This window comes from Salvelinus alpinus, chromosome 1 (genome assembly GCF_045679555.1).
Source record: "Salvelinus alpinus chromosome 1, SLU_Salpinus.1, whole genome shotgun sequence".
NCBI lineage: Eukaryota > Metazoa > Chordata > Actinopteri > Salmoniformes > Salmonidae > Salvelinus > Salvelinus alpinus.
The window spans coordinates 14,827,087-14,851,940 of NC_092086.1; the positions used below are offsets into that span (position 1 = coordinate 14,827,087).

At 44.1% G+C, this 24,854-nt stretch overlaps 1 protein-coding gene across 2 annotated transcripts in view; it reads right to left on the bottom strand.

Moving 5' to 3' along the window:
- Positions 1-24,854, bottom strand: part of LOC139570290 (rab11 family-interacting protein 4A-like) — a 58,026-nt gene that overhangs the window by 23,207 nt on the left and 9,965 nt on the right. Inside the window, exon 1 of one of the 2 annotated variants that reach the window (XM_071392058.1) lies at positions 10,438-10,817. The exons of the other annotated variant lie outside the window; for it this stretch is intronic. Coding sequence (XP_071248159.1) covers positions 10,438-10,515 — 78 coding nt within the window. The 5' untranslated portion in view covers positions 10,516-10,817. Of the gene's footprint in view, positions 1-10,437; positions 10,818-24,854 lie in introns of those variants that run through there. 2 annotated transcript variants of the gene reach the window in all.

Genomic DNA, 24,854 nt, shown 5'->3' on the forward strand with positions numbered 1-24,854 from the left:
GGCTCTGTCTCCATGTGTGCATTAAGTTATTATTATTATTTGTAATTATGGCATGTTTGGTCCTCCATAAAATACATGACATAAATGCATAATGAGGAGACATGAAGGGCGTTTTGGAGTACAGGAGTAGAGAACATTGGGTAGTGACTGGACCACTGGCCTAGATCTGTCTGCTCCTGTTCAGGAGTGTGTGTGTGATTGTGTGTAAATAATACATACACGTCTGTCTGGCCCCACCAGACTGCTCTACCGCTGGGACACACACACACACACACACACACACACACACACACACACACACACACACACACACACACACACACACACACACACACACACACTACATTGAATCAACATGAACATCAATGTTATTGTAATGAATGGTCGAGAGGGCAGTCCTCCTGAGAGGTTATAGAGGGGAACAGAAGGCTCTAACCTGGTTATAGAGGGGAACAGAAGGCTCTAACCTGGTTATAGAGGGGAACAGAAGGCTCTAACCTGGTTATAGAGGGGAACAGAAGGCTCCAGAGAGGCTCTAACCTGGTTATAGAGGGGAACAGAAGGCTCTGACCTGGTTATAGAGGGGAACAGAAGGCTCTAACCTGGTTATAGAGGGGAACAGAAGGCTCTAACCTGGTTATAGAGGGGAACAGAAGGATCTAACCTGGTTATAGAGGGGAACAGAAGGCTCTAACCTGGTTATAGAGGGGAACAGAAGGCTCTAACCTGGTTATAGAGGGGAACAGAAGGCTCTAACCTGGTTATAGAGGGGAACAGAAGGCTCTAACCTGGTTATAGAGAAGAACAGAAGGCTCTAACCTGGTTACAGAGGGGAACAGAAGGCTCTAACCTGGTTACAGAGGGGAACAGAAGGCTCTAACCTGGTTATAGAGGGGAACAGAAGGCTCTAACCTGGTTATAGAGGGGAACAGAAGGCTCTAACCTGGTTATAGAGGGGAACAGAAGGCCCTAACCTGGTTATAGAGGGGAACAGAAGGCTCTAACCTGGTTATAGAGGGGAACAGAAGGCTCTAACCTGGTTATAGAGGGGAACAGAAGGATCTAACCTGGTTATAGAGGGGAACAGAAGGCTCCTGAGAGGCTCTAACCTGGTTAGAGGGGAACAGAAGGCTCTAACCTGGTTATAGAGGGGAACAGAAGGCTCTAACCTAGTTATAGAGGGGAACAGAAGGCTATAATCTGGTTATAAAGGGGAACATAAGGCTCTAACCTGGTTATAGAGGGGAACAGAAGGCTCTAACCTGGTTATAGAGGGGAACAGAAGGCTCTAACCTGGTTATAGAGGGGAACAGAAGGCTCGAACCTGGTTATAGAGGGGAACAGAAGGCTCTAACCTGGTTATAGAGGGGAACAGAAGGCTCTAACCTGGTTATAGAGGGGAACAGAAGGCTCTAACCTGGTTATAGATGGGAACAGAAGGCTCTAACCTGGTTATAGAGGGGAACAGAAGGCTCTAACCTGGTTATAGAGGGGAACAGAAGGCTCTAACCTGGTTATAGAGGGGAACAGAAGGCTCTAACCTGGTTATAGAGGGGAACAGAAGGCTCTAACCTGGTTATAGAGGGGAACAGAAGGCTCTAACCTGGTTATAGAGGGGAACAGAAGGCTCTAACCTGGTTATAGAGGGGAACAGAAGGCTCTAACCTGGTTATAGAGGGGAACAGAAGGCTCTAACCTGGTTATAGAGGGGAACAGAAGGCTCTAACCTGGTTATAGAGGGGAACAGAAGGCTCCAGAGAGGCTCTAACCTGGTTATAGAGGGGAACAGAAGGCTCTGACCTGGTTATAGAGGGGAACAGAAGGCTCTAACCTGGTTATAGAGGGGAACAGAAGGCTCTAACCTGGTTATAGAGGGGAACAGAAGGATCTAACCTGGTTATAGAGGGGAACAGAAGGCTCTAACCTGGTTATAGAGGGGAACAGAAGGCTCTAACCTGGTTATAGAGGGGAACAGAAGGCTCTAACCTGGTTATAGAGGGGAACAGAAGGCTCTAACCTGGTTATAGAGAAGAACAGAAGGCTCTAACCTGGTTACAGAGGGGAACAGAAGGCTCTAACCTGGTTACAGAGGGGAACAGAAGGCTCTAACCTGGTTATAGAGGGGAACAGAAGGCTCTAACCTGGTTATAGAGGGGAACAGAAGGCTCTAACCTGGTTATAGAGGGGAACAGAAGGCCCTAACCTGGTTATAGAGGGGAACAGAAGGCTCTAACCTGGTTATAGAGGGGAACAGAAGGCTCTAACCTGGTTATAGAGGGGAACAGAAGGATCTAACCTGGTTATAGAGGGGAACAGAAGGCTCCTGAGAGGCTCTAACCTGGTTAGAGGGGAACAGAAGGCTCTAACCTGGTTATAGAGGGGAACAGAAGGCTCTAACCTAGTTATAGAGGGGAACAGAAGGCTATAATCTGGTTATAAAGGGGAACATAAGGCTCTAACCTGGTTATAGAGGGGAACAGAAGGCTCTAACCTGGTTATAGAGGGGAACAGAAGGCTCTAACCTGGTTATAGAGGGGAACAGAAGGCTCTAACCTGGTTATAGAGGGGAACAGAAGGCTCTAACCTGGTTATAGAGGGGAACAGAAGGCTCTAACCTGGTTATAGAGGGGAACAGAAGGCTCTAACCTGGTTATAGAGGGGAACAGAAGGCTCTAACCTGGTTATAGAGGGGAACAGAAGGATCTAACCTGGTTATAGAGGGGAACAGAAGGCTCCAGAGAGTCTCTAACCTGGTTATAGAGGGGAACAGAAGGCTCTAACCTGGTTATAGAGGGGAACAGAAGGCTCTAACCTGGTTATAGAGGGGAACAGAAGGCTCTAACCTGGTTATAGAGGGGAACAGAAGGCTCTAACCTGGTTATAGAGGGGAACAGAAGGCTCTAACCTGGTTATAGAGGGGAACAGAAGGCTCTAACCTGGTTATAGAGGGGAACAGAAGGCTCTAACCTGGTTATAGAGGGGAACAGAAGGATCTAACCTGGTTATAGAGGGGAACAGAAGGCTCTAACCTGGTTATAGAGGGGAACAGAATGCTCTAACCTGGTTATAGAGGGGAACAGAAGGCTCTAACCTGGTTATAGAGGGGAACAGAAGGCTCTAACCTGGTTATAGAGGGGAACAGAAGGATCTAACCTGGTTATAGAGGGGAACAGAAGGCTCCAGAGAGTCTCTAACCTGGTTATAGAGGGGAACAGAAGGCTCTAACCTGGTTATAGAGGGGAACAGAAGGCTCTAACCTGTTTATAGAGGGGAACAGAAGGCTCTAACCTGTTTATAGAGGGGAACAGAAGGCTCCAGAGAGTCTCTAACCTGGTTATAGAGGGGAACAGAAGGCTCTAACCTGGTTATAGAGGGGAACAGAAGGCTCTAACCTGGTTATAGAGGGGAACAGAAGGCTCTAACCTGGTTATAGAGGGGAACAGAAGGCTCCAGAGAGTCTCTAACCTGGTTATAGAGGGGAACAGAAGGCTCTAACCTGTTTATAGAGGGGAACAGAAGGCTCTAACCTGGTTATAGAGGGGAACAGAAGGCTCCAGAGAGTCTCTAACCTGGTTATAAGTAGTGCACTTTTAAGGGAATAGGGTGATGTTCGGAATACACACTGGGAGTGTATCTAGCATTCCCATGCAGGAGGCTCAATGCTTTAGTGTGTGTGTGTGTGTGCGTGTGTGTGTGTGTGTGTGTGTGTTCACTCATCATAAATAATACACAGGTTTATGTCTGAACCAAGGATGGGAGACAGAGGGTAAAGGACAGAGGTTGTTCTGAACCAAGGATGGGAGACAGAGGGTAAAGGTCAGAGGTCAGAGGTTTATGTCTGAACCAAGGATGGGAGACAGAGGGTAAAGGACAGAGGTTGTTCTGAACCAAGGATGGGAGACAGAGGGTGAAGGACAGAGGTTGTTCTGAACCAAGGATGGGAGACAGAGGGTAAAGGTCAGAGGTCAGAGGTTGTTCTGAACATCCTTTCCATTCACACTAGTACCAGTCTAGACTGGCTCAGTTCACTGCAGGTGTTCACAGCAGGTGGCTGTCAAACGTAACCCATTCAACCCATTCAACCCCCCACTCCCTTTCTCTCCCCTCTCTCACTCACTCCCTTTCTCTCCCTCACTCCCCTCTCTCACTCACTCCCTTTCTCTCCCTCACTCCCCTCTCTCACTCACTCCCTTTCTCTCCCTCACTCCCTTCTCTCCCTCACTCCCTTCTCTCCCTCACTCCTTCACCCCCACCCACTCCCTTTCTCTCCCTCACTCCCTCTCTCACTCACTCACTCACTCACTCACCCCCACAACCCACCCACTCCTCTCTTTCACTCACTCCTTCACCCCCACCCTTTCTCTCCCTCACTCCCCTCTCTCCCTCACTCACTCCTCTCTCTCTCAATCTCTTCTCATTGTTCCCCCCCGCCCCCCCCACAAACACCCTTCCTCTCCTCTTTGACACCCCATCTCTCTCTCTCTCTCTCTCTCTCTCTCTCGTTTTCTGTATCCAAGCGGCTGGTGCTGACCGCCAACAGCAGATCCCTTTACAACAAACCACACCCTCCCCATTCACACACACACCAGACAGCCCCCCAAAACCCATTCACACACACACCAGACAGCCCCTAAAAACCCCATTCCCACACACCAGACAGCCCCTAAAAACCCCATTCCCACACACCAGACAGCCCCTAAAAACCCCATTCCCACACACCAGACAGCCCCTAAAAACCCATTCACACACACACACACCAGACAGCCCCCAAAAACCCCATTCCCACACACCAGACAGCCCCTAAAAACCACATTCCCACACACCAGACAGCCCCTAAAAAACCCATTCCCACACACCAGACAGCCCCTAAAAACCCCATTCCCACACACCAGACAGCCCCTAAAAACCCCATTCCCACACACCAGACAGCCCCTAAAAACCCCATTCCCACACACCAGACAGCCCCTAAAAACCCCATTCCCACACACCAGACAGCCCCCAAAAACCCCATTCACACACACACCAGACAGCCCCTAAAAACCCCATTCCCACAGACACAGTGAATCTTCTCTGTCGACACACGTGATGTGTTGCCAATTTGACCTCCAACGGCTAGTTTCTGGAGTACAGCTGCCTGCGACATTACTGCTTAAATAGCAGTTAATACCTTCACACACACACGCACACACACTCTACTTAGCATGTGAATAGAGTGTCCCCTTTAGTTCTTAGTGGATGAACAGATAATAGCCTAACGAGAGGATCAACTAATCCAGTTATTTTAGTCCAGGTGGGAAACATTGAATGGACACACACACACACACACACACACACACGCACACCTGTGGAAAAGCTTAGCACAGTACATCACCTTATAGTAGACTGCAGTAAAGCTGGACACTAGGGCTGGGTGCTGTCTGGAAACTCACCATACCATATTATCACCATACTTACAGTTGAAGTCGGAAGTTTACATACACCTTAGCTAAATACATTTAAACTCAGTTTTTCACAATTCCCGACATTTAATCCTAGTAAAGATTCCCTGTCTAAGGTCAGTTAGGATCACCACTTTATTTTAAGAATGTGAAATGTCAGAATAATAGTAGATAGAATGATTTATTTCAGCTTTTATTTCTTTCATCACATTCCCAGAGGGTCAGAAGTTTACATACACTCAATTAGTATTTGGTACAATTGCCTTTAAATTGTTTAACTTGGGTCAAACGTTTCGGGTAGCCTTCCACAAGCTTCCCACAAAAAGTTGGGTGAATTTTGACACATTCCTCTTGATAGAGCTGGTGTAACTGAGTCAGGTTTGTAGACCTCCTTACTCGCACACGCTTTTTCAGTTCTGCCCACAAATTTTCTATAGGATTGAGGTCAGGGCTTTGTGATGGCCACTCCAATACCTTGACTTGGTTGTCTTTAAGCCATTTTGCAACAACTTTGGAAGTATGCTTGGGGTCATTGTCCATTTGGAAGACCCATTTGCGACCAAGCTTTATCTTCCTGACTGATGTCTTGAGATGTTGCTTCAATATATCCACATCATTTTCCTTCCTCATGATTGTATCTATTTTGTGAAGTGCAGCAAAGCACCCCCACAACATGATGCTGCCACCCCCGTGCTTCATGGTTGGGATGGTGTTCTTCAGCTTGCAAGCCCCCCCTTTTCCTCCAAACATAACGATGGTCATTACGGCCAAACAGTTCTATTTTTGTTTCATCAGACCAGAGGACGTTTCTCCAAAAAGTACGATCTTTGTCCCCATGTGCAGTTGCAAACCGTAGTCTGGCTTTTTTATGGCGGTTTTGTGGCAGTGGCTTCTTCCTTTCTAAGTGGCCTTTCAGGTTATGTTGATATAGGACTCATTTTACTGTGGGTATAGACACTTTTGTACCCGTTTCCTCCAGCATCTATATCTGCATCTATATCTATATCTGCATCTATATCTATATCTACATCTGCATCTATATCTGCATCTATATCCGCATCTATATCTGCATCTACATCTATATCTGCATCTGCATCTATATCTGCATCTATATCTGCATCTATATCTGCATCTATATCTGCATCTACATCTGCATCTGCATCTATATCTGCATCTATATCTGCATCTATATCTGCATCTATATCTGCATCTATATCTGCATCTATATCTGCATCTATATCTGCATCTATATCTGAATCTATATCTGAATCTATAACTGCATCCATATCTATATCTGCATCCATATCTATATCTGCATCCATATCTATATCTGCATCCATATCTATATCCGCATCTATATCTATATCTGCATCTATATCTGCATCTATATCTGCATCTGCATCTGCATCTATATCTGCATCTATATCTGCATCTATATCTGCATCTATATCTGAATCTATATCTGAATCTATATCTGAATCTATATCTGCATCCATATCTATATCTGCATCCATATCTATATCTGCATCCATATCTATATCTGCATCCATATCTATATCTGCATCCATATCTATATCTGCATCCATATCTATATCTGCATCCATATCTATATCTGCATCCATATCTATATCTGCATCCATATCTATATCTGCATCCGCATCTATATCTATATCTGCATCTATATCTGCATCTATATCTGCATCTATACCTGCATCTATATCTGCATCTATACCTGCATCTTTATCTGCATCTATACCTGCATCTATATCTGCATCTATATGTATATCTGCATCTATATCTGCATCTATATCTGCATCTATATCTGCATCTATATCTGCATCTATATCTGCATCTATATCTGCATCTATATCTGCATCTATATCTGCATCTACATCTGCATCTACATCTGCATCTACATCTGCATCTACATCTGCATCTGCATCTATATCTGCATCTATATCTGCATCTATATCTGCATCTATATCTGAATCTATATCTGAATCTATATCTGAATCTATAACTGCATCCATATCTATATCTGCATCCATATCTATATCTGCATCCATATCTATATCCGCATCTATATCTATATCTGCATCTACATCTATATCTGCATCTATATCTGCATCTGCATCTATATCTGCATCTATATCTGCATCTATATCTGCATCTATATCTGCATCTATATCTGAATCTATATCTGAATCTATATCTGCATCCATATCTATATCTGCATCCATATCTATATCTGCATCCATATCTATATCTGCATCCATATCTATATCTGCATCCATATCTATATCTGCATCCGCATCTATATCTATATCTGCATCTATATCTGCATCTATATCTGCATCTATATCTGCATCTATATGTATATCTGCATCTATATCTGCATCTATATCTGCATCTATATCTGCATCTATATCTGCATCTATATCTGCATCTATATCTGAATCTATATCTGAATCTATATCTGCATCCATATCTATATCTGCATCCATATCTGCATCTATATCTGCATCTATATCTGCATCTATATCTGCATCTATATCTGCATCTATATCTGAATCTATATCTGAATCTATATCTGCATCCATATCTATATCTGCATCTATATCTGCATCTATATCTGCATCTATATCTGCATCCATATCTGCATCTATATCTGCATCTTTATCTACATCTACATCTACATCTACATCTGCATCTATATCTGCATCTATATCTGCATCTATATCTGCATCCATATCTGCATCTATATCTGCATCTTTATCTACATCTACATCTACATCTATATCTGCATCTATATCTGCATCTATATCTGCATCTACATCTACATCTATATCTGCATCTATATCTGCATCTATATCTGCATCTATATCTGCATCTATATCTGCATCTTTATCTACATCTGCATCTGCATCTACATCTACATCTATATCTGCATCTATATCTGCATCTATATCTGCATCTATATCTGCATCTATATCTACATCTGCATCTACATCTACATCTGCATCTACATCTACATCTGCATCTACATCTATATCTGCATCTATATCTGCATATACATCTATATCTGCATATACATATACAGTGGGGAGAACAAGTATTTGATACACTGCCGATTTTGCAGGTTTTCCTACTTACAAAGCATGTAGAGGTCTGTAATTTTTATCATAGGTACACTTCAACTATGAGAGACGGAATCTAAAACAAAAATCCAGAAAATCACATTGTATGATTTTTAAGTAATTAATTTGCATTTTATTGCATGACATAAGTATTTGATACATCAGAAAAGCAGAACTTAATATTTGGTACAGAAACCTTTGTTTGCAATTACAGAGATCATACGTTTCCTGTAGTTCTTGACTAGGTTTGCACACACTGCAGCAGGGATTTTGGCCCACTCCTCCCTACAGATCTTCTCCAGATCCTTCAGGTTTCGGGGCTGTCGCTGGGCAATATGGAGTTTCAGCTCCCTCCAAAGATTTCCTATTGGGTTCAGGTCTGGAGACTGGCTAGGCCACTCCAGGACCTTGAGATGCTTCTTACGGAGCCACTCCTTAGTTGCCATGGCTGTGTGCTTCGTGTCGTTGTCATGCTGGAAGACCCAGCCACGACCCATCTTCAATGCTCTTACTGAGGGAAGGAGGTTGTTGGCCAAGATCTCGCGATACATGGCCCCATCCATCCTCCCCTCAATACGGTGCAGTCGTCCTGTCCCCTTTGCAGAAAAGCATCCCCAAAGAATGATGTTTCCACCTCCATGCTTCACGGTTGGGATGGTGTTCTTGGGGTTGTACTCATACTTCTTCTTCCTCCAAACACGGCGAGTGGAGTTAGACCAAAAAGCTCTATTTTTGTCTCATCAGACCACATGACCTTCTCCCATTCCTCCTCTGGATCATCCAGATGGTCATTGGCAAACTTCAGACAGGCCTGGACATGCACTGGCTTAAGCAGGGGGACCTTGCGTGCGCTGCAGGATTTTAATCCATGACGGCGTAGTGTGTTACTAATGGTTTTCTTTGAGACTGTGGTCCCAGCTCTCTTCAGGTCATTGACCAGGTCCTGCCGTGTAGTTCTGGGCTGATCCCTCACCTTCCTCATGATCATTGATGCCCCACGAGGTGAAATCTTGCATGGAGCCCCAGACCGAGGGTGATTGACCGTCATCTTGAACTTCTTCCATTTTCTAATAATTGCGCCAACAGTTGTTTCCTTCTCACCAAGCTGCTTGCCTATTGTCCTGTAGCCCATCCCAGCCTTGTGCAGGTCTACAATTTTATCCCTGATGTCCTTACACAGCTCTCTGGTCTTGGCCATTGTGGAGAGGTTGGAATCTGTTTGATTGAGTGTGTGGACAGGTGTCTTTTATACAGGTAACGAGTTCAAACAGGTGCAGTTAATACAGGTAATGAGTGGAGAACAGGAGGGCTTCTTAAAGAAAAACTAACAGGTCTGTGAGAGCCGGAATTCTTACTGGTTGGTAGGTGATCAAATACTTATGTCATGCAATAAAATGCAAATTAATTATTTAAAAATCATACAATGTGATTTTCTGGATTTTTGTTTTAGATTCCGTCTCTCACAGTTGAAGTGTACCTATGATAAAAATTACAGACCTCTACATGCTTTGTAAGTAGGAAAACCTGCAAAATCGGCAGTGTATCAAATACTTGTTCTCCCCACTGTATATCTACATCCCAAAAAGCACCCTATTCCCTTCATAGTGCACTAAGTTTAACCGGGGCTCTATATACTAGAAAGGAAATAAAGTGCTGTTTGGGACAAAACCGATGACTGTTGCTGTGGTTCTGAAACAAGAGTGAGAAACAGAGAGAGAGACAGAGAACGACAGAAACAGAGAGAGAGAGAGAGAAACAGAGACAGAGAGACAGAGAGAGAGGACACAGAGTTGGAACAAAGAACACAGTTGGTCTGCTGCAGCATTCACCCTCTCTCTCTCAATGCAGACACACTCTCTTACCGTGCAGTCCATTGCAGGGGGGCTCTCTCCTCTCCTCTGACGTGTGCTGTCCATTCCTGATTCCACTGCCACAGACATTTACACACACATCCACACACACTGCCCAGATACGGGTAGTCCACACCCTCCTAACAATTACTGTCTGCACGTGTGTTGTTCAGTCACAATATAGATCGTTCATACACACACATACACGTGTGTATGCCAGGTCCGAACACACACACACAGTCCAATAGGTCCAGCCCAAACAGTAGTCCTCCAATTACAATCCACAGAAATTTGGATAGAAGAAGAGCAGCGACGAACACAGTACACCAGCGCTCCAGCACTGTACCGTCAACAGACCAGCTAACACACACTGACACTGCAGCGTGCCGGTTTGAATTTGAACACACACACCGACGCTTCGGCAACAGTTACCGGGTTAAAGCCACACCTCCCACGGTACACCACCTCCCTCCCTCCCTCCTGGCTGTTGCTAGGTAACTGCTCAGCTGGGCCGGCCTCTAGCGGTGACGTCAGCTAGATTGAGTCTCGCATTGCAACACACGCTCATCTCTACGTTACTTTGTAACTATAACATTGATAAGATTCCTGCTAAATTATCTGCTTTTCATAGACAAGTATTCATAGCGTGGACGTTAATATATAAACATACTTTTTCCCACATAGGTATTTCATTTGGAACAAGAAGGACATTTTGTATAGAAACCAGTCTATGTTTTTAACTGGTTCAATAATCATATCCTGCTGGTGAGTCAATTTTTTAATGCAGAAGGATTGTTACTCAATTATGAGTAATTTTTATCTCGTTACAATATCCCTGTAACAACTAGAGAGTTCGCCATAGTCTTTGATGCTATTCCATCGGGAACTCTCATGGTATTTAGAGTTGTAGCCAGACCTCACCTTCTTGACCTACCCTCGGCTTAATCCAGGTGACTCTCCAATAGGGAAATTATGTTTCTCCTTGCTCCCTCAGAACAACAGATCTATACGTGCTTTATTTCAAAGGGATATTGTATCCATTCCTTATGTCACAAGTTACTGGAATACATTGGTCGCTAATATCTGTTGGAAAAAAGTCTGGTTATTACCACAAAAAGAATTGCTTGTTAACAAGGTCAAAGAGGACTCTTTCAGAATGATCCATAAGTATTACCCTGTGAATCATTACCTGAAGAAACTCAAAAAAGACATTAACATTGACTGTACTTTTTGTCTTGAGCATCCAGAAACAGTTTGGCATTTATTTTGGCTTTGTCTACATGTAAAACAATTATGGAAAGATATTCATAGCTTTATAATTGTTAATATTCTTGATGACTTTTGTTTGTTATGGGAGAATGAGCTGCTCGGTTTCCTTAACCATAATAAGGATAAAGAAAAACTATTTTACCTCATAAATCTAATTGTGCTAATAGCAAAATGTCATATTCATAAATGTAAATTCACTAATATAAAAACCACTTCCGTGTTTTCTAGAAGGAGTTTAAGCTGTACATTAAGACCATTCTACATTCTTCTAAGAAGAAAGCTGTTAAAACAATCAATATGTGTTTTTATTTTTAGGTCTTTGTATAATCTGTAATTTGTTGTTCCCCCTAGCATATGTTATCATTATCTATTAATGTACTTACTGTATGTATACAGACTTTTCTACATTGGTAATTAAAAAAATTAAAAAATAAAAAATTTCAATAAAAATAAAAATAATAATAAATACAACATTTTAAAAACACAAGCTCATTTTTAACACTTTCTTTTCATCTTTTCATCTCGCTCTCTCTCTCCCTGCCTCACTCTTCAGCATTACAGCCTATCCTCACGGAGACACAGAGAGGGGTGGGGTTAGCAGCATTTCAGCCTATCCTCATGGAGACACAGAGAGGGGTGGGGTTAGCAGCATTTCAGCCTATCCTCATGGAGACACAGAGAGGGGTGGGGTTAGCAGCATTTCAGCCTATCCTCATGGAGACACAGAGAGGGGTGGGGTTAGCAGCATTTCAGCCTATCCTCATGGAGACACAGAGAGGGGTGGGGTTAGCAGCATTTCAGCCTATCCTCATGGAGACACAGAGAGGGGTGGGGTTAGCAGCATTTCAGCCTATCCTCATGGAGACACAGAGAGGGGTGGGGTTAGCAGCATTTCAGCCTATCCTCATGGAGACACAGAGAGGGGTGGGGTTAGCAGCATTTCAGCCTATCCTCATGGAGACACAGAGAGGGGTGGGGTTAGCAGCATTTCAGCCTATCCTCATGGAGATACAGAGAGGGGTGGGGTTAGCAGCATTACAGCCTATCCTCATGGAGATACAGAGAGGGGTGGGGTTAGCAGCATTACAGCCTATCCTCATGGAGATACAGAGAGGGGTGGGGTTAGAGGAATAGTCAGTTCTTGCAGTAAAAAAAAGAAAGTCACAGAAGCTAAACAGCAGGTTGTTAAAGATTGTGCCAATAAAGTGAGGGAAACAGGAAACAGAAAGAGTCATTATATTATAGGGAAGTGAGGAGTCTCGCAGCTCACTACTACCTGGAAGTACCAGCATGCAGGTCTTGTCTACAGGCCGTTCTGGTTATTGACATTGTAAATAAGAATTTGATCTTGGTCAAATGAAGGTTAAAACAAATGTACTTTCAGGACTTCTAAGACAGTAGCAAGACTACCGACTAGGATTTAGTGTTTACAGGACTTCTAAGACAGTAGCAAGACTACCGACTAGAATTTAGTGTTTACAGGACTTCTAAGACAGTAGCAAGACTACCGACTAGGATTTAGTGTTTACAGGACTTCTAAGACAGTAGCAAGACTACCGACTAGGATTTAGTGTTTACAGGACTTCTAAGACAGTAGCAAGACTACCGACTAGGATTTAGTGTTTACAGGACTTCTAAGACAGTAGCAAGACTACCGACTAGGATTTAGTGTTTTAGTATTCCCTTAACACACACACGCTGTAATACTGATACATGTCAGACCAGACCAACAGAGAACCTAATTTATGTTACTGAAGGACAGACAAACAGACCAACAGAGAAACAACCTTATTTATGTAGGACAGACAAACGGAGGTCTGGGGTCCGCTCACCAACCGAGAATTCACAAAATGGGACAAACACCAAATTGTGACTCTGCAGGCAGAATTCTGCAAAATATCCTCTGTGTACAACGTTAAACACCAAATACTGCATGCAGAGCAGAGTTAGGCCGATACCCGCTAATTAACAAAATCCAGAAAAGGGACGTTTAATTCTACCACCACCTAAATGGAAGCGATTCCCAAAACTTCCATAACAAAGCCATCACCTACAGAGAGATTAACCTGGAGAAGAGTCCCCTAAGCAAGCTGGTCCTGGGGCTCTGTTCACAAACATAAACACACCCCACAGAGCCCCAGGACAGCAACACAATTAGACCCAACCAAATCATGAGAAAACCAAAAGATAAATTAGTTGGAAAGATTTAACCAAAAAAAACAGAGTAAACTAGAATGCTATTTGGCCCTAAACAGAGAGTACACAGTGGCAGAATACCTGACCACTGTGACTGACCCAAACTTAAGGAAAGCTTTGACTATGTACAGACTCAGTGAGTATAGCCTTGCTATTGAGAAAGGCCGCCGTAGGCAGACCTGGCTCTCAAGAGAAGACAGGCTATGTGCACACTGCCCACAAAATGAGGTGGAAACTGAACTGCACTTCCTAACCTCCTGCCAAATGTATGACCTTTTTAGAGACACATATTTCCCTCAGGTTACACAGACCCACAAAGAATTTGAAAACAAACCCAATCTTGCTGCCGTGTGCCATCACAGCAGCAAGATTTGAGCTGTGATGGCAAAACATTGCTGCAAACATTGTAAATACAACCCATATTTATGTTTATTTATTTGCCCTTTTGTACTTTAACTATAACATTTAAATATGACGTTTGAAAAGTCGGTATTCTTCTGGAAGTGTGATGTTTACTACTCCTTCTTTTATTGTTTATTTCACTTCTGTTTATGATCTATTTCACTGGCTTTTTTCAATGTAAACATGTTTTCCATGCCAATAAAGCCCTTTGCATTGAGTTGAGAGAGAGAGAGAAAGGAGAGAGAAATGAGATAGAGAGAAAGAAAGAAAGAAAGAAAGAGAGAACATCCAGTCTTGCCATGCATACCAATTACTCCCCAAGCCAATGGCAAACACGCAGGACCCAAGCTGCTTGAGTCAGGATTAGCTGCTGTGGAGGAGAGACACTGTGAGGGAGAGACACATGGGCTTACACCTGTACAGGTAGACACCTGGGCCAAGTCTACAGGTAGACACCTGGGCCAAGTCTACAGGTAGACACCTGGGCCAAGTCTACAGGTACACACCTGGGCCAAGTCTACAGGTACACACCTGGGCCAAGTCTACAGGTACACACCTGGGCCAAGTCTACAGGTACACACCTGGGCCAAGTCTACAGGTACACACCTGGGCCAAGACTACAGGTACACACCTGGGCCAAGACTACAGGTACACACCTGGGCCAAGACTACAGGTACACACCTGGGCCAAGTCTACAGGTACACACCTGGGCCAAGTCTACATGTACACACCTGGGCCAAGACTACAGGTACACACCTGGGCCAAGACTACAGGTACACACCTGGGCCAAGTCTACATGTACACACCTGGGCCAAGTCTACAGGTACACACCTGGGCCAAGTCTACAGGTACACACCTGGGCCAAGTCTACAGGTACACACCTGGGCCAAGTCTACAGGTACACACCTGGGCCAAGTCTACAGGTACACACCTGGGCCAAGTCTACATGTACACACCTGGGCCAAGTCTACAGGTACACACCTGGGCCAAGTCTACAGGTACACACCTGGGCCAAGTCTACATGTACACACCTGGGCCAAGTCTACAGGTAGACACCTGGGCCAAGTCTACAGGTAGACACCTGGGCCAAGTCTACAGGTAGACACCTGGGCCAAGTCTACAGGTACACACCTGGGCCAAGACTACAGGTACACACCTGGGCCAAGTCTACAGGTACACACCTGGGCCAAGTCTACAGGTACACACCTGGGCCAAGTCTACAGGTACACACCTGGGCCAAGTCTACAGGTACACACCTGGGCCAAGTCTACAGGTACACACCTGGGCCAAGTCTACAGGTACACACCTGGGCCAAGTCTACAGGTACACACCTGGGCCAAGTCTACAGGTACACACCTGGGCCAAGACTACAGGTACACACCTGGGCCAAGACTACAGGTACACACCTGGGCCAAGACTACAGGTACACACCTGGGCCAAGTCTACAGGTACACACCTGGGCCAAGTCTACATGTACACACCTGGGCCAAGACTACAGGTACACACCTGGGCCAAGTCTACATGTACACACCTGGGCCAAGTCTACAGGTACACACCTGGGCCAAGTCTACAGGTACACACCTGGGCCAAGTCTACAGGTACACACCTGGGCCAAGTCTACAGGTACACACCTGGGCCAAGTCTACAGGTACACACCTGGGCCAAGTCTACAGGTACACACCTGGGCCAAGTCTACATGTACACACCTGGGCCAAGTCTACAGGTACACACCTGGGCCAAGTCTACAGGTACACACCTGGGCCAAGTCTACATGTACACACCTGGGCCAAGTCTACAGGTAGACACCTGGGCCAAGTCTACAGGTAGACACCTGGGCCAAGTCTACAGGTAGACACCTGGGCCAAGTCTACAGGTACACACCTGGGCCAAGTCTACATGTACACACCTGGGCCAAGTCTACAGGTACACACCTGGGCCAAGTCTACATGCACTGTGAGAGACACATGGGCTGTTATACACCTGGGTTGTATTCATTATTGTAAAAAGTTTTGCAATTGAAAAGGAAATTGAGTATTTCATATTAGATGCATTCAGGAAGATCCCTCCCTGTTTCAGTCTGTTTTCTTACATTTGATTCCTAATCAAATCAAATGTATTCATATAGCCCTTCGTACATCAGCTGATATCTCAAAGTGCTTCTACAGAAACCCAGCCTAAAACCCCAAACAGCAAGCAATGCAGGTGTAGAAGCACGGTGGCTAGGAGAAACTCCCTGGAAAGGAGTTTGAACACAACCCTGATGCATTCAGGCGAAGGTAAAGTCATTCTGCCATTACAAGGTGATGTCTGAGTGAAGCTGTACCTGCCATTACAATAGAAGGTGATGTCTGAGTGAAGCTGTACTTACATGTACTGCTGGCTGTGTAGACATCTAAGAGGTTAGCTGGCTATGCTACAAACACTGCTACCACACCTGTCCTTCTTTCTCTCTTGTGTGTTAGGGGTTCAGAACAAGTGGAGGAGGGCACACCGGCGCCACTTGTGGCAGCTTTATGTAACTGCACTTAAACAGAATACCTGCCGATGGGCCAGATTGAGGCACACCTGAGTTAACCAAGCTTTATTTTGAAACCAACATTGTTCATACCTTCACATCTGAATGGTTTCAGAGACTATCTTGATGAAATGGTACAAGCCTATGGACAAATAAAGAAAGACAAAGCCCAGTGCACAGCAGCACGTACATCCTGGTGCTGGTTTTGGCAGAACAACCAGTATTCACAAGAGTAAAAACCCACTCACTACAAACCACAGGCTGAACATAATAACAGCTGCTATAGATCCATCTGTCTCCCTGACTTGTCTGTCTCTGTCTCCTTGGCCTGTCTGTTTCTGTCTCCCTGACCTGTCTGTTTCTGTCTCCCTGACTTGTCTGTCTCTGTCTCCTTGGCCTGTCTGTTTCTGTCTCCCTGGCCTGTCTGTCTCTGTCTCCTTGGCCTGTCTGTTTCTGTCTCCCTGACCTGTCTGTTTCTGTCTCCCTGACTTGTCTGTCTCCCTGACCTGTCTGTCTCTGTCTCCCTGACCTGTCTGTCTCCCTGACCTATCTGTCTCTGTCTCCCTGACCTGTCTGTCTCTGTCTCCCTGACCTGTCTGTCTCTGTCTCCCTGACTTGTCTGTCTCTATCTCCTTGGCCTGTCTGTCTCTGTCTCCCTGACCTGTCTGTTTCTGTCTCCCTGGCCTATCTGTCTCTGTCTCCCTGACCTGTCTGTCTCTGTCTCCCTGACCTGTCTGTCTCTGTCTCCCTGACCTGTCTGTCTCTGTCTCCCTGACTTGTCTGTCTCTGTCTCCTTGGCCTGTCTGTCTCTGTCTCCCTGACCTGTCTGTCTATGTCTCCCTGACTTGTCTGTCTCTATCTTCTTGGCCTGTCTGTTTCTGTCTCCCTGGCCTGTCTGTCTCTGTCTCCTTGAATGTGACTGATATCCTCCCTTCTCCTCGAGACCACTGATATTCCACGGCTGACCATCCAAAATGCAAGCTGTGCTCCAACCCTGATCCCATCCATGACTTCTGATCTTTCTTTGTACTGTATCCCATTTATAGACAGTTATTGATTTATTTTGTTTTCTTGAATTTCCTGATGTATACGCAATTCAGCTTTCAGCTGCCATGTTTACTGGAATAAACTAAACTAATCCCCACTCAGTACATAGCAACAGGTAGCCAAGAGGTTAGAGAGGTGGACCAGAAGGTTGTCAGTTCAGATCCCAGACCAGGTATAATGAACTACTGGGTTCAGATCCCAGACCAGACATAATGAACTACTGGGTTTAGATCCCAGACCAGGCATAATGAACTACTGGGTTCAGATCCCAGACCAGAAATAATGAACTACTGGGTTCAGATCCCAGACCAGCTATAATGAACTACCGGGTTCAGATCCCAGACCAGGTATAATGAACTACTGGGTTCAGATCCCAGACCAGGTATAATGAACTACTGGGTTCAGATCCCAGACCAGGTATAATGAACTACTGGGTTCAGATCCCAGACCAGGTATAATGAACTACTGGGTTCAGATCCCAGACCAGGTATAATGAACTACTGGGTTCAGATCCCAGACCAGGTATAATTAAATACTGGGTTCAGATCCCAGACCAGGTAGTATGAACTACTGGGTTCAGATCCCAGACCAGGTATAATGAACTACTGGGTTCAGATCCCAGACCAGGCATAATGAACTACTGGGTTCAGATCCCAGACCAGACATAATGAACTACTGGGTTCAGATCCCAGACCAGACATAATGAACTACTGGGTTCAGATCCCAGACCAGACATAATGAACTACTGGGTTCAGATCCCAGACCAGACATAATGAAGTACTGGGTTCAGATCCCAGACCAGGTATAATGAACTACTGGGTTCAGATCCCAGACCAGGTATAATGAACTACTGGGTTCAGATCCCAGACCAGGTATAATGAACTACTGGGTTCAGATCCCAGACCAGGCATAATGAACTACTGGGTTCAGATCCCAGACCAGACATAATGAACTACTGGGTTCAGATCCCAGACCAGACATAATGAACTACTGGGTTCAGATCCCAGACCAGGTAGTATGAACTACTGGGTTCAGATCCCAGACCAGGTATAATGAACTACTGGGTTCAGATCCCAGACCAGGTATAATGAACTACTGGGTTCAGATCCCATACCAGGCATAATGAACTACTGGGTTCAGATCCCAGACCAGGTATAATGAACTACTGGGTTCAGATCCCAGACCAGGTATAATGAACTACTGGGTTCAGATCCCAGACCAGGTATAATGAACTACTGGGTTCAGATCCCAGACCAGGCATAATGAACTACTGGGTTCAGATCCCAGACCAGGCATAATGAACTACTGGGTTCAGATCCCAGACCAGGTATAATGAACTACTGGGTTCAGATCCCAGACCAGGTATAATGAAGTACTGGGTTCAGATCCCAGACCAGGTATAATGAACTACTGGGTTCAGATACCAGACCAGCTATAATTAACTACAGGGTTCAGATCCCAGACCAGCTATAATTAACTACTGGGTTCAGATCCCAGACCAGGTAGTATGAACTACTGGGTTCAGATCCCAGACTAGGTAGTATGAACTACTGGGTTCAGATCCCAGACTAGGTAGTATGAACTACTGGGTTCAGATTCCACGTGCTCACACATAGAGACAGCACACACACATCCTTGATAATGTGCAACTGCCAATAAGGAGCTGATAGATCTCCTTACACACACACACCTAGGCAAGAGGTGATAGCTGGTGTGTGATGGAAAAAGGCTTAGAGAAAAACTGTCTTGCCAGCCACTCATCCTGTTCCATCATTAGGTGTTCAGGTCATCACTAAAGCCTTGAGCTGTGTATGTCTCATGTCTCTCTGAGCCCTATACTACGTTTTAGGAGTTAGTGAGGTAGCTTTGGTCAACTTGGGATAACTGGTACCATGAAAGTGTCTCACCTTCTAGCCAGGTACATTTCTATGGCAATGTATCCTTCAGAACTAACCTGCTCCAGGGCAGGCTAACTCAGAGCTAACTGAGCCAGAACTAACCTGCTCCAGGGCAGGCTAACTCAGAGCTAACTGAGCCAGAGCTAACCTGCTCCAGGGCAGGCTAACTCAGAGCTAACTGAGCCAGATCTAACCTGCTCCAGGGCAGGCTAACTCAGAGCTAACTGAGCCAGAACTAACCTGCTTCGGGCAGGCTAACTGAGTCAGAACTAACCTGCTCCAGGGCAGGCTAACTCAGAGCTAACTGAGCCAGAACTAACCTGCTTCAGGGCAGGCTAACTGAGCCAGAACTAACCTGCTCCAGGGCAGGCTAACTCAGAGCTAACTGAGCCAGAACTAACCTGCTCCAGGGCAGGCTAACTGAGACAGAACTAACCTGCTCCAGGGCAGGCTAACTCAGAGCTAACTGAGCCAGAACTAACCTGCTCCAGGGCAGGCTAACTCAGAGCTAACTGAGCCAGAACTAACCTGCTCCAGGGCAGGCTAACTGAGACAGAACTAACCTGCTCCAGGGCAGGCTAACTGAGCCAGAACTAACCTGCTCCAGGGCAGGCTAACTCAGAGCTAACTGAGCCAGAACTAACCTGCTCCAGGGCAGGCTAACTGAGACAGAACTAACCTGCTCCAGGGCAGGCTAACTCAGAGCTAACTGAGCCAGAACTAACCTGCTCCAGGGCAGGCTAACTCAGAGCTAACTGAGCCAGAACTAACCTGCTCCAGGGCAGGCTAACTGAGCCAGAACTAACCTGCTCCAGGGCAGGCTAACTGAGACAGGACTCTCTCTCTCTCTCTCTCTCTCTCTCTGCTTCTCTCTCTCTCTGTAACTATACAACATCGCCCTCTAGTGTAAAATATTAAACATAGCAGCACAGCATATTCACTGTATCATATTCCCATAAAGATTAATGAGCCCAGTAAAAGTAGAACTGCTTATAGTCAGTAGATTCATATAGAGTTGTAATGACTGACATATAGTCTCCCTATAAAACCTGTGAGCCAGCAGAGTACACAATACTGTGGCTTAGGATCTAAAGGAGGTCAAATTAGACTGTCTCTCGGTCTATCTGTCTCACTCTCTCTTTCTCTCACTCCCTCACTCAGAGAGCAATCAGACCAGCTACACTCTCAGCAACAAGGCACTGTATAAAAAAAACTGTCTGGACTCAAGCCACACCTTCCTAGTCATTTAATCTCACTGACAACCCTACAGGTAGAGAGAGAGAGAGAGAGAGAGAGAGAGAGAGAGAGAGAGAGAGAGAGAGAGAGAGAGAGAGAGAGAGAGAGAGAGAGAGAGAGAGAGAGAGAGAGAGAGAGAGAGAGAGAGAGAGAGAGAGAGAGAGAGAGAGAGAGAGAGAGAGAGAGAGAGAGAGAGAGAGAGAGAGAGAGAGAGAGAGAGAGAGAGAGAGAGAGAGAGAGAGAGAGAGAGAGAGAGAGAGAGAGAGAGAGAGAGAGATAGAGAGAGAGAGAGAGAGAGAGAGAGAGAGAGAGAGAGAGAGAGAGAGAGAGAGAGAGAGAGAGAGAGAGAGAGAGAGAGAGAGAGAGAGAGAGAGAGAGAGAGAGAGAGAGAGAGAGAGAGAGAGAGAGATTATTTTGTATTGTTTTCAATGTACTTTACTCAAACCAGTGAATATCACTTATTATAAATGAGATCATTAACTATCAGCTCTTGGAATATCCAGGGACTTTACTCTTCACATTTTGGTTATAAAACAACAAATCCAGAATTGATTAAAAACATCAAAGGACAGGACATCATAATCCTACTGGAAACATGGTGTCGTGGAGACATAGATACTCAGTGTCCCTCAGGCTATAGGGAAAGTTTACTACCATCAATCAAACATAAAAATGTTAAACGGGGCCGAGACTCAGGTGGAATCATCATTTGGCATAAGCAGGACTTGGCACTGAATGAAATGAAAAAAGGTACCAGTCACATTTGGCTAAAACTTAACAAAGGTACAATCTATTGTGACAATGATGTGTACATATGTGCAGCTTATGCTCCTCCTTCAGATTCACCATATTATGATGATCAGTTTTTTGACAATCTCCATACAGAAATCATTACATTTCAGGCAGAGGGTAAAGTGCTTCTTTGTGGAGATTTCAATGCAAGAACAGGTTCTGAGCCTGACTACACTGATGCGGGAGGTAACCACCACATATTTGGTCACCCCTCCTTGTACAGTAGCCCTATTATAAATAATAGAAACAGTCCTGACCAAATACTGAACAAAAATGGGAAGGAGTTAGTGCATCTCTGTCGAGCCTTAGGCCTGTACATGCTTAATGGTAGAATCAGAGGGGACTCTTTAGGTCAGTTTACTTACTGCTCAGCTCTTGGGACAAGTGTAGTCGATTATGCCATCACGGACATTGACCCCTCCTCCATTAGTGCATTCACTGTCAGACCACAGACACCATTGTCAGATCACAGTCAGATCAACGTGTTTTTGAAGAAATTAACCGGCAATATTCATTCAAAAAAACTGCCCAATAAACTCTTCAACATAAACCAATCATACAGATGGGCTCCAAACAGTGCAGAGGGATTCATTGAAACATTGAACTCAAAAGAAATGATGAACTCTATACAGTTTTTCAATAACTCACAATACCAAAACAATAAAGATGGTGTCAATTCGGCTACTCTAAACATCAACTGCATATTCCAAAAAGCAGCATCGAAAGCAAATTTGAGAAAACCAAAGAAATGCAACATCAGAAACAAAAAACAAAATGTTTCTGACAAATGGTTTGATAATGAATGTAAAACAATTAGAAAACACCTAAGACAAATGTCAAACAAAAAACACAAGCAGCAAAACAACCCAGAGCTACGATATGAATACTTTGAAACTCTGAAACAGTATAAACATACACTGAAACGCAAGAAACTGAATTATACCAACAAGACACTTGATGAAATTGAAAACGCAATTGACCAAAATCAGTTCTGGGACATGTGGAACAATTTAAGCACAACAAAGCCACAAGAATTAGCCATACAAGATGTAGGAATTTGGAAAACTTATTTTGATAATCTATACAAAAACATCCCACAAAAAGACTTAAAACAGAACCAATTAGAAATTAAAGAAAAATTGAAAATCCTTGAATCAGTCATTAAAAATAACCAAAATCCATTAGATTACCCAATAACCCAACAAGAACTAAATGAAAAGCTCAAATCTATTAAATCAAAGAAGGCTTGTGGTCTAGACAACATCAGAAATGAAATGCTGAAAAACAGCACACCTGAGTTGCAAAATGCTGTACTTAAATTGTTCAACATGGTTTTAACTTCTGGCTGCTTCCCTGATGTCTGGAACCAGGGGCTCATCTCCCCTATCCACAAAAGTGGAGACAAATCAGACCCCAATAATTACAGGGGAATTTGTGTAAACAGTAACTTGGGAAAGGTTTTCTGTAGCATTTTGAATTCAAGAATCCAAACCTTTCTTCAAGAAAAAAATGTAATAACTAAATGTCAAATTGGCTTTCTCCCTAACCATCGCACTACTGACCATATATACACCTTACACACACTAATTAATAAACACGTCCACCAAAAAAAAGAGGGCAAAATCTTTGCTTGCTTTATTGACTTTAAAAAAGCATTTGATTCTATTTGGCACGAAGGGCTATTCTACAAAATTCTACAAAGTGGGCTTGGTGGTAAGGTGTATGACTTAATAAAATGTATGTACACAGAAAATAAGTGTGCAATAAAAATCAAAAACCAAAGAACAGAATTATTTTCACAATGTCGAGGTGTGAGACAAGGCTGTAGTTTGAGTCCAAATCTTTTCAACATTTATATCAATGAATTAGCAGACATGTTGGACCATTCTCCAGCCCCAGGACTCACACTATTTGACACAGAGGTGAAATACCTGCTATATGCTGATGACTTGGTACTTCTATCACCAACCAAAGAAGGTCTTCAACAGAACATTAATATTCTAGAGCAATATTGCCATAATTGGGCCCTGGCAGTAAATTTCCCAAAAACTAAAATCATGATTTTCCAAAAACAAAACAGATGTCAGAAACACAAATATAAATTCACCCTGAACAACACCATAATTGAACACACAAAAAATTACACCTACCTTGGTCTGACCATATCTGCATCGGGAAACTTTAATATGGCAGTGAATGCACTCAAAGAAAAAGCCCGCAGAGCATTGTATGCAATAAAAATGAAATTATTCAAAATCAACATCCCAATTAGAATTTGGACCAAAATATTTGACAGTGTAATCCTACCAATAGCTCTTTACGGAAGTGAGGTTTGGGGGCCACTCAATAAACTGGACTTTAAAATGTGGGACAAACATCCAATTGAAACCCTACATGCAGAATTCTGTCGGAAAATCCTACAAGTCCAGAGAAATACACCAACTAATGCATGTAGGGCAGAATTGGGCCGCTTTCCAGTAATAATGAAAATACAGAAAAGATCATTAAAATTTTGGCTACATCTAAATTCAAGTCCAAATTCGAGTCTGCAATTTAAAGCACTTCAAACCCAAGAACTGAGCCCAGAAACGAGCCCTCTCAGTCAGCTGGTGTTGGACCTAACCAACCAAGCTGACACCGGCACTGCTTCAAAAGAAAGAATTCCAATAAACAAAATCATGAACCAATCAAAGGACTCATATTTACAACATTGGAAAAACGAAACAAAATCCCAAAGCCGACTAAATTGCTATCTGACCCTAAACAGAGAATATGAATTGGCTGAATATCTCTACTCTGTCAGAGATTCGAAGCAGAGACAGATCCTTACCAAGTACAGGCTGAGTGACCACCGATTGGCAATAGAAACCGGCAGACATAAAAAGACATGGCTACTCAAAGAGGAGCGTGTATGTGGTCACTGCACGACAGGGGAGGTAGAAACAGAGATGCACTTTCTCCTTTACTGTGATAAATATTCCTCACCAAGAGATTCATTATTCACAGAAATGACTACATTTATTCCAAATTTTAACTTATTAAACCCAGAGGAAAAACTAAAAATACTCATGGGC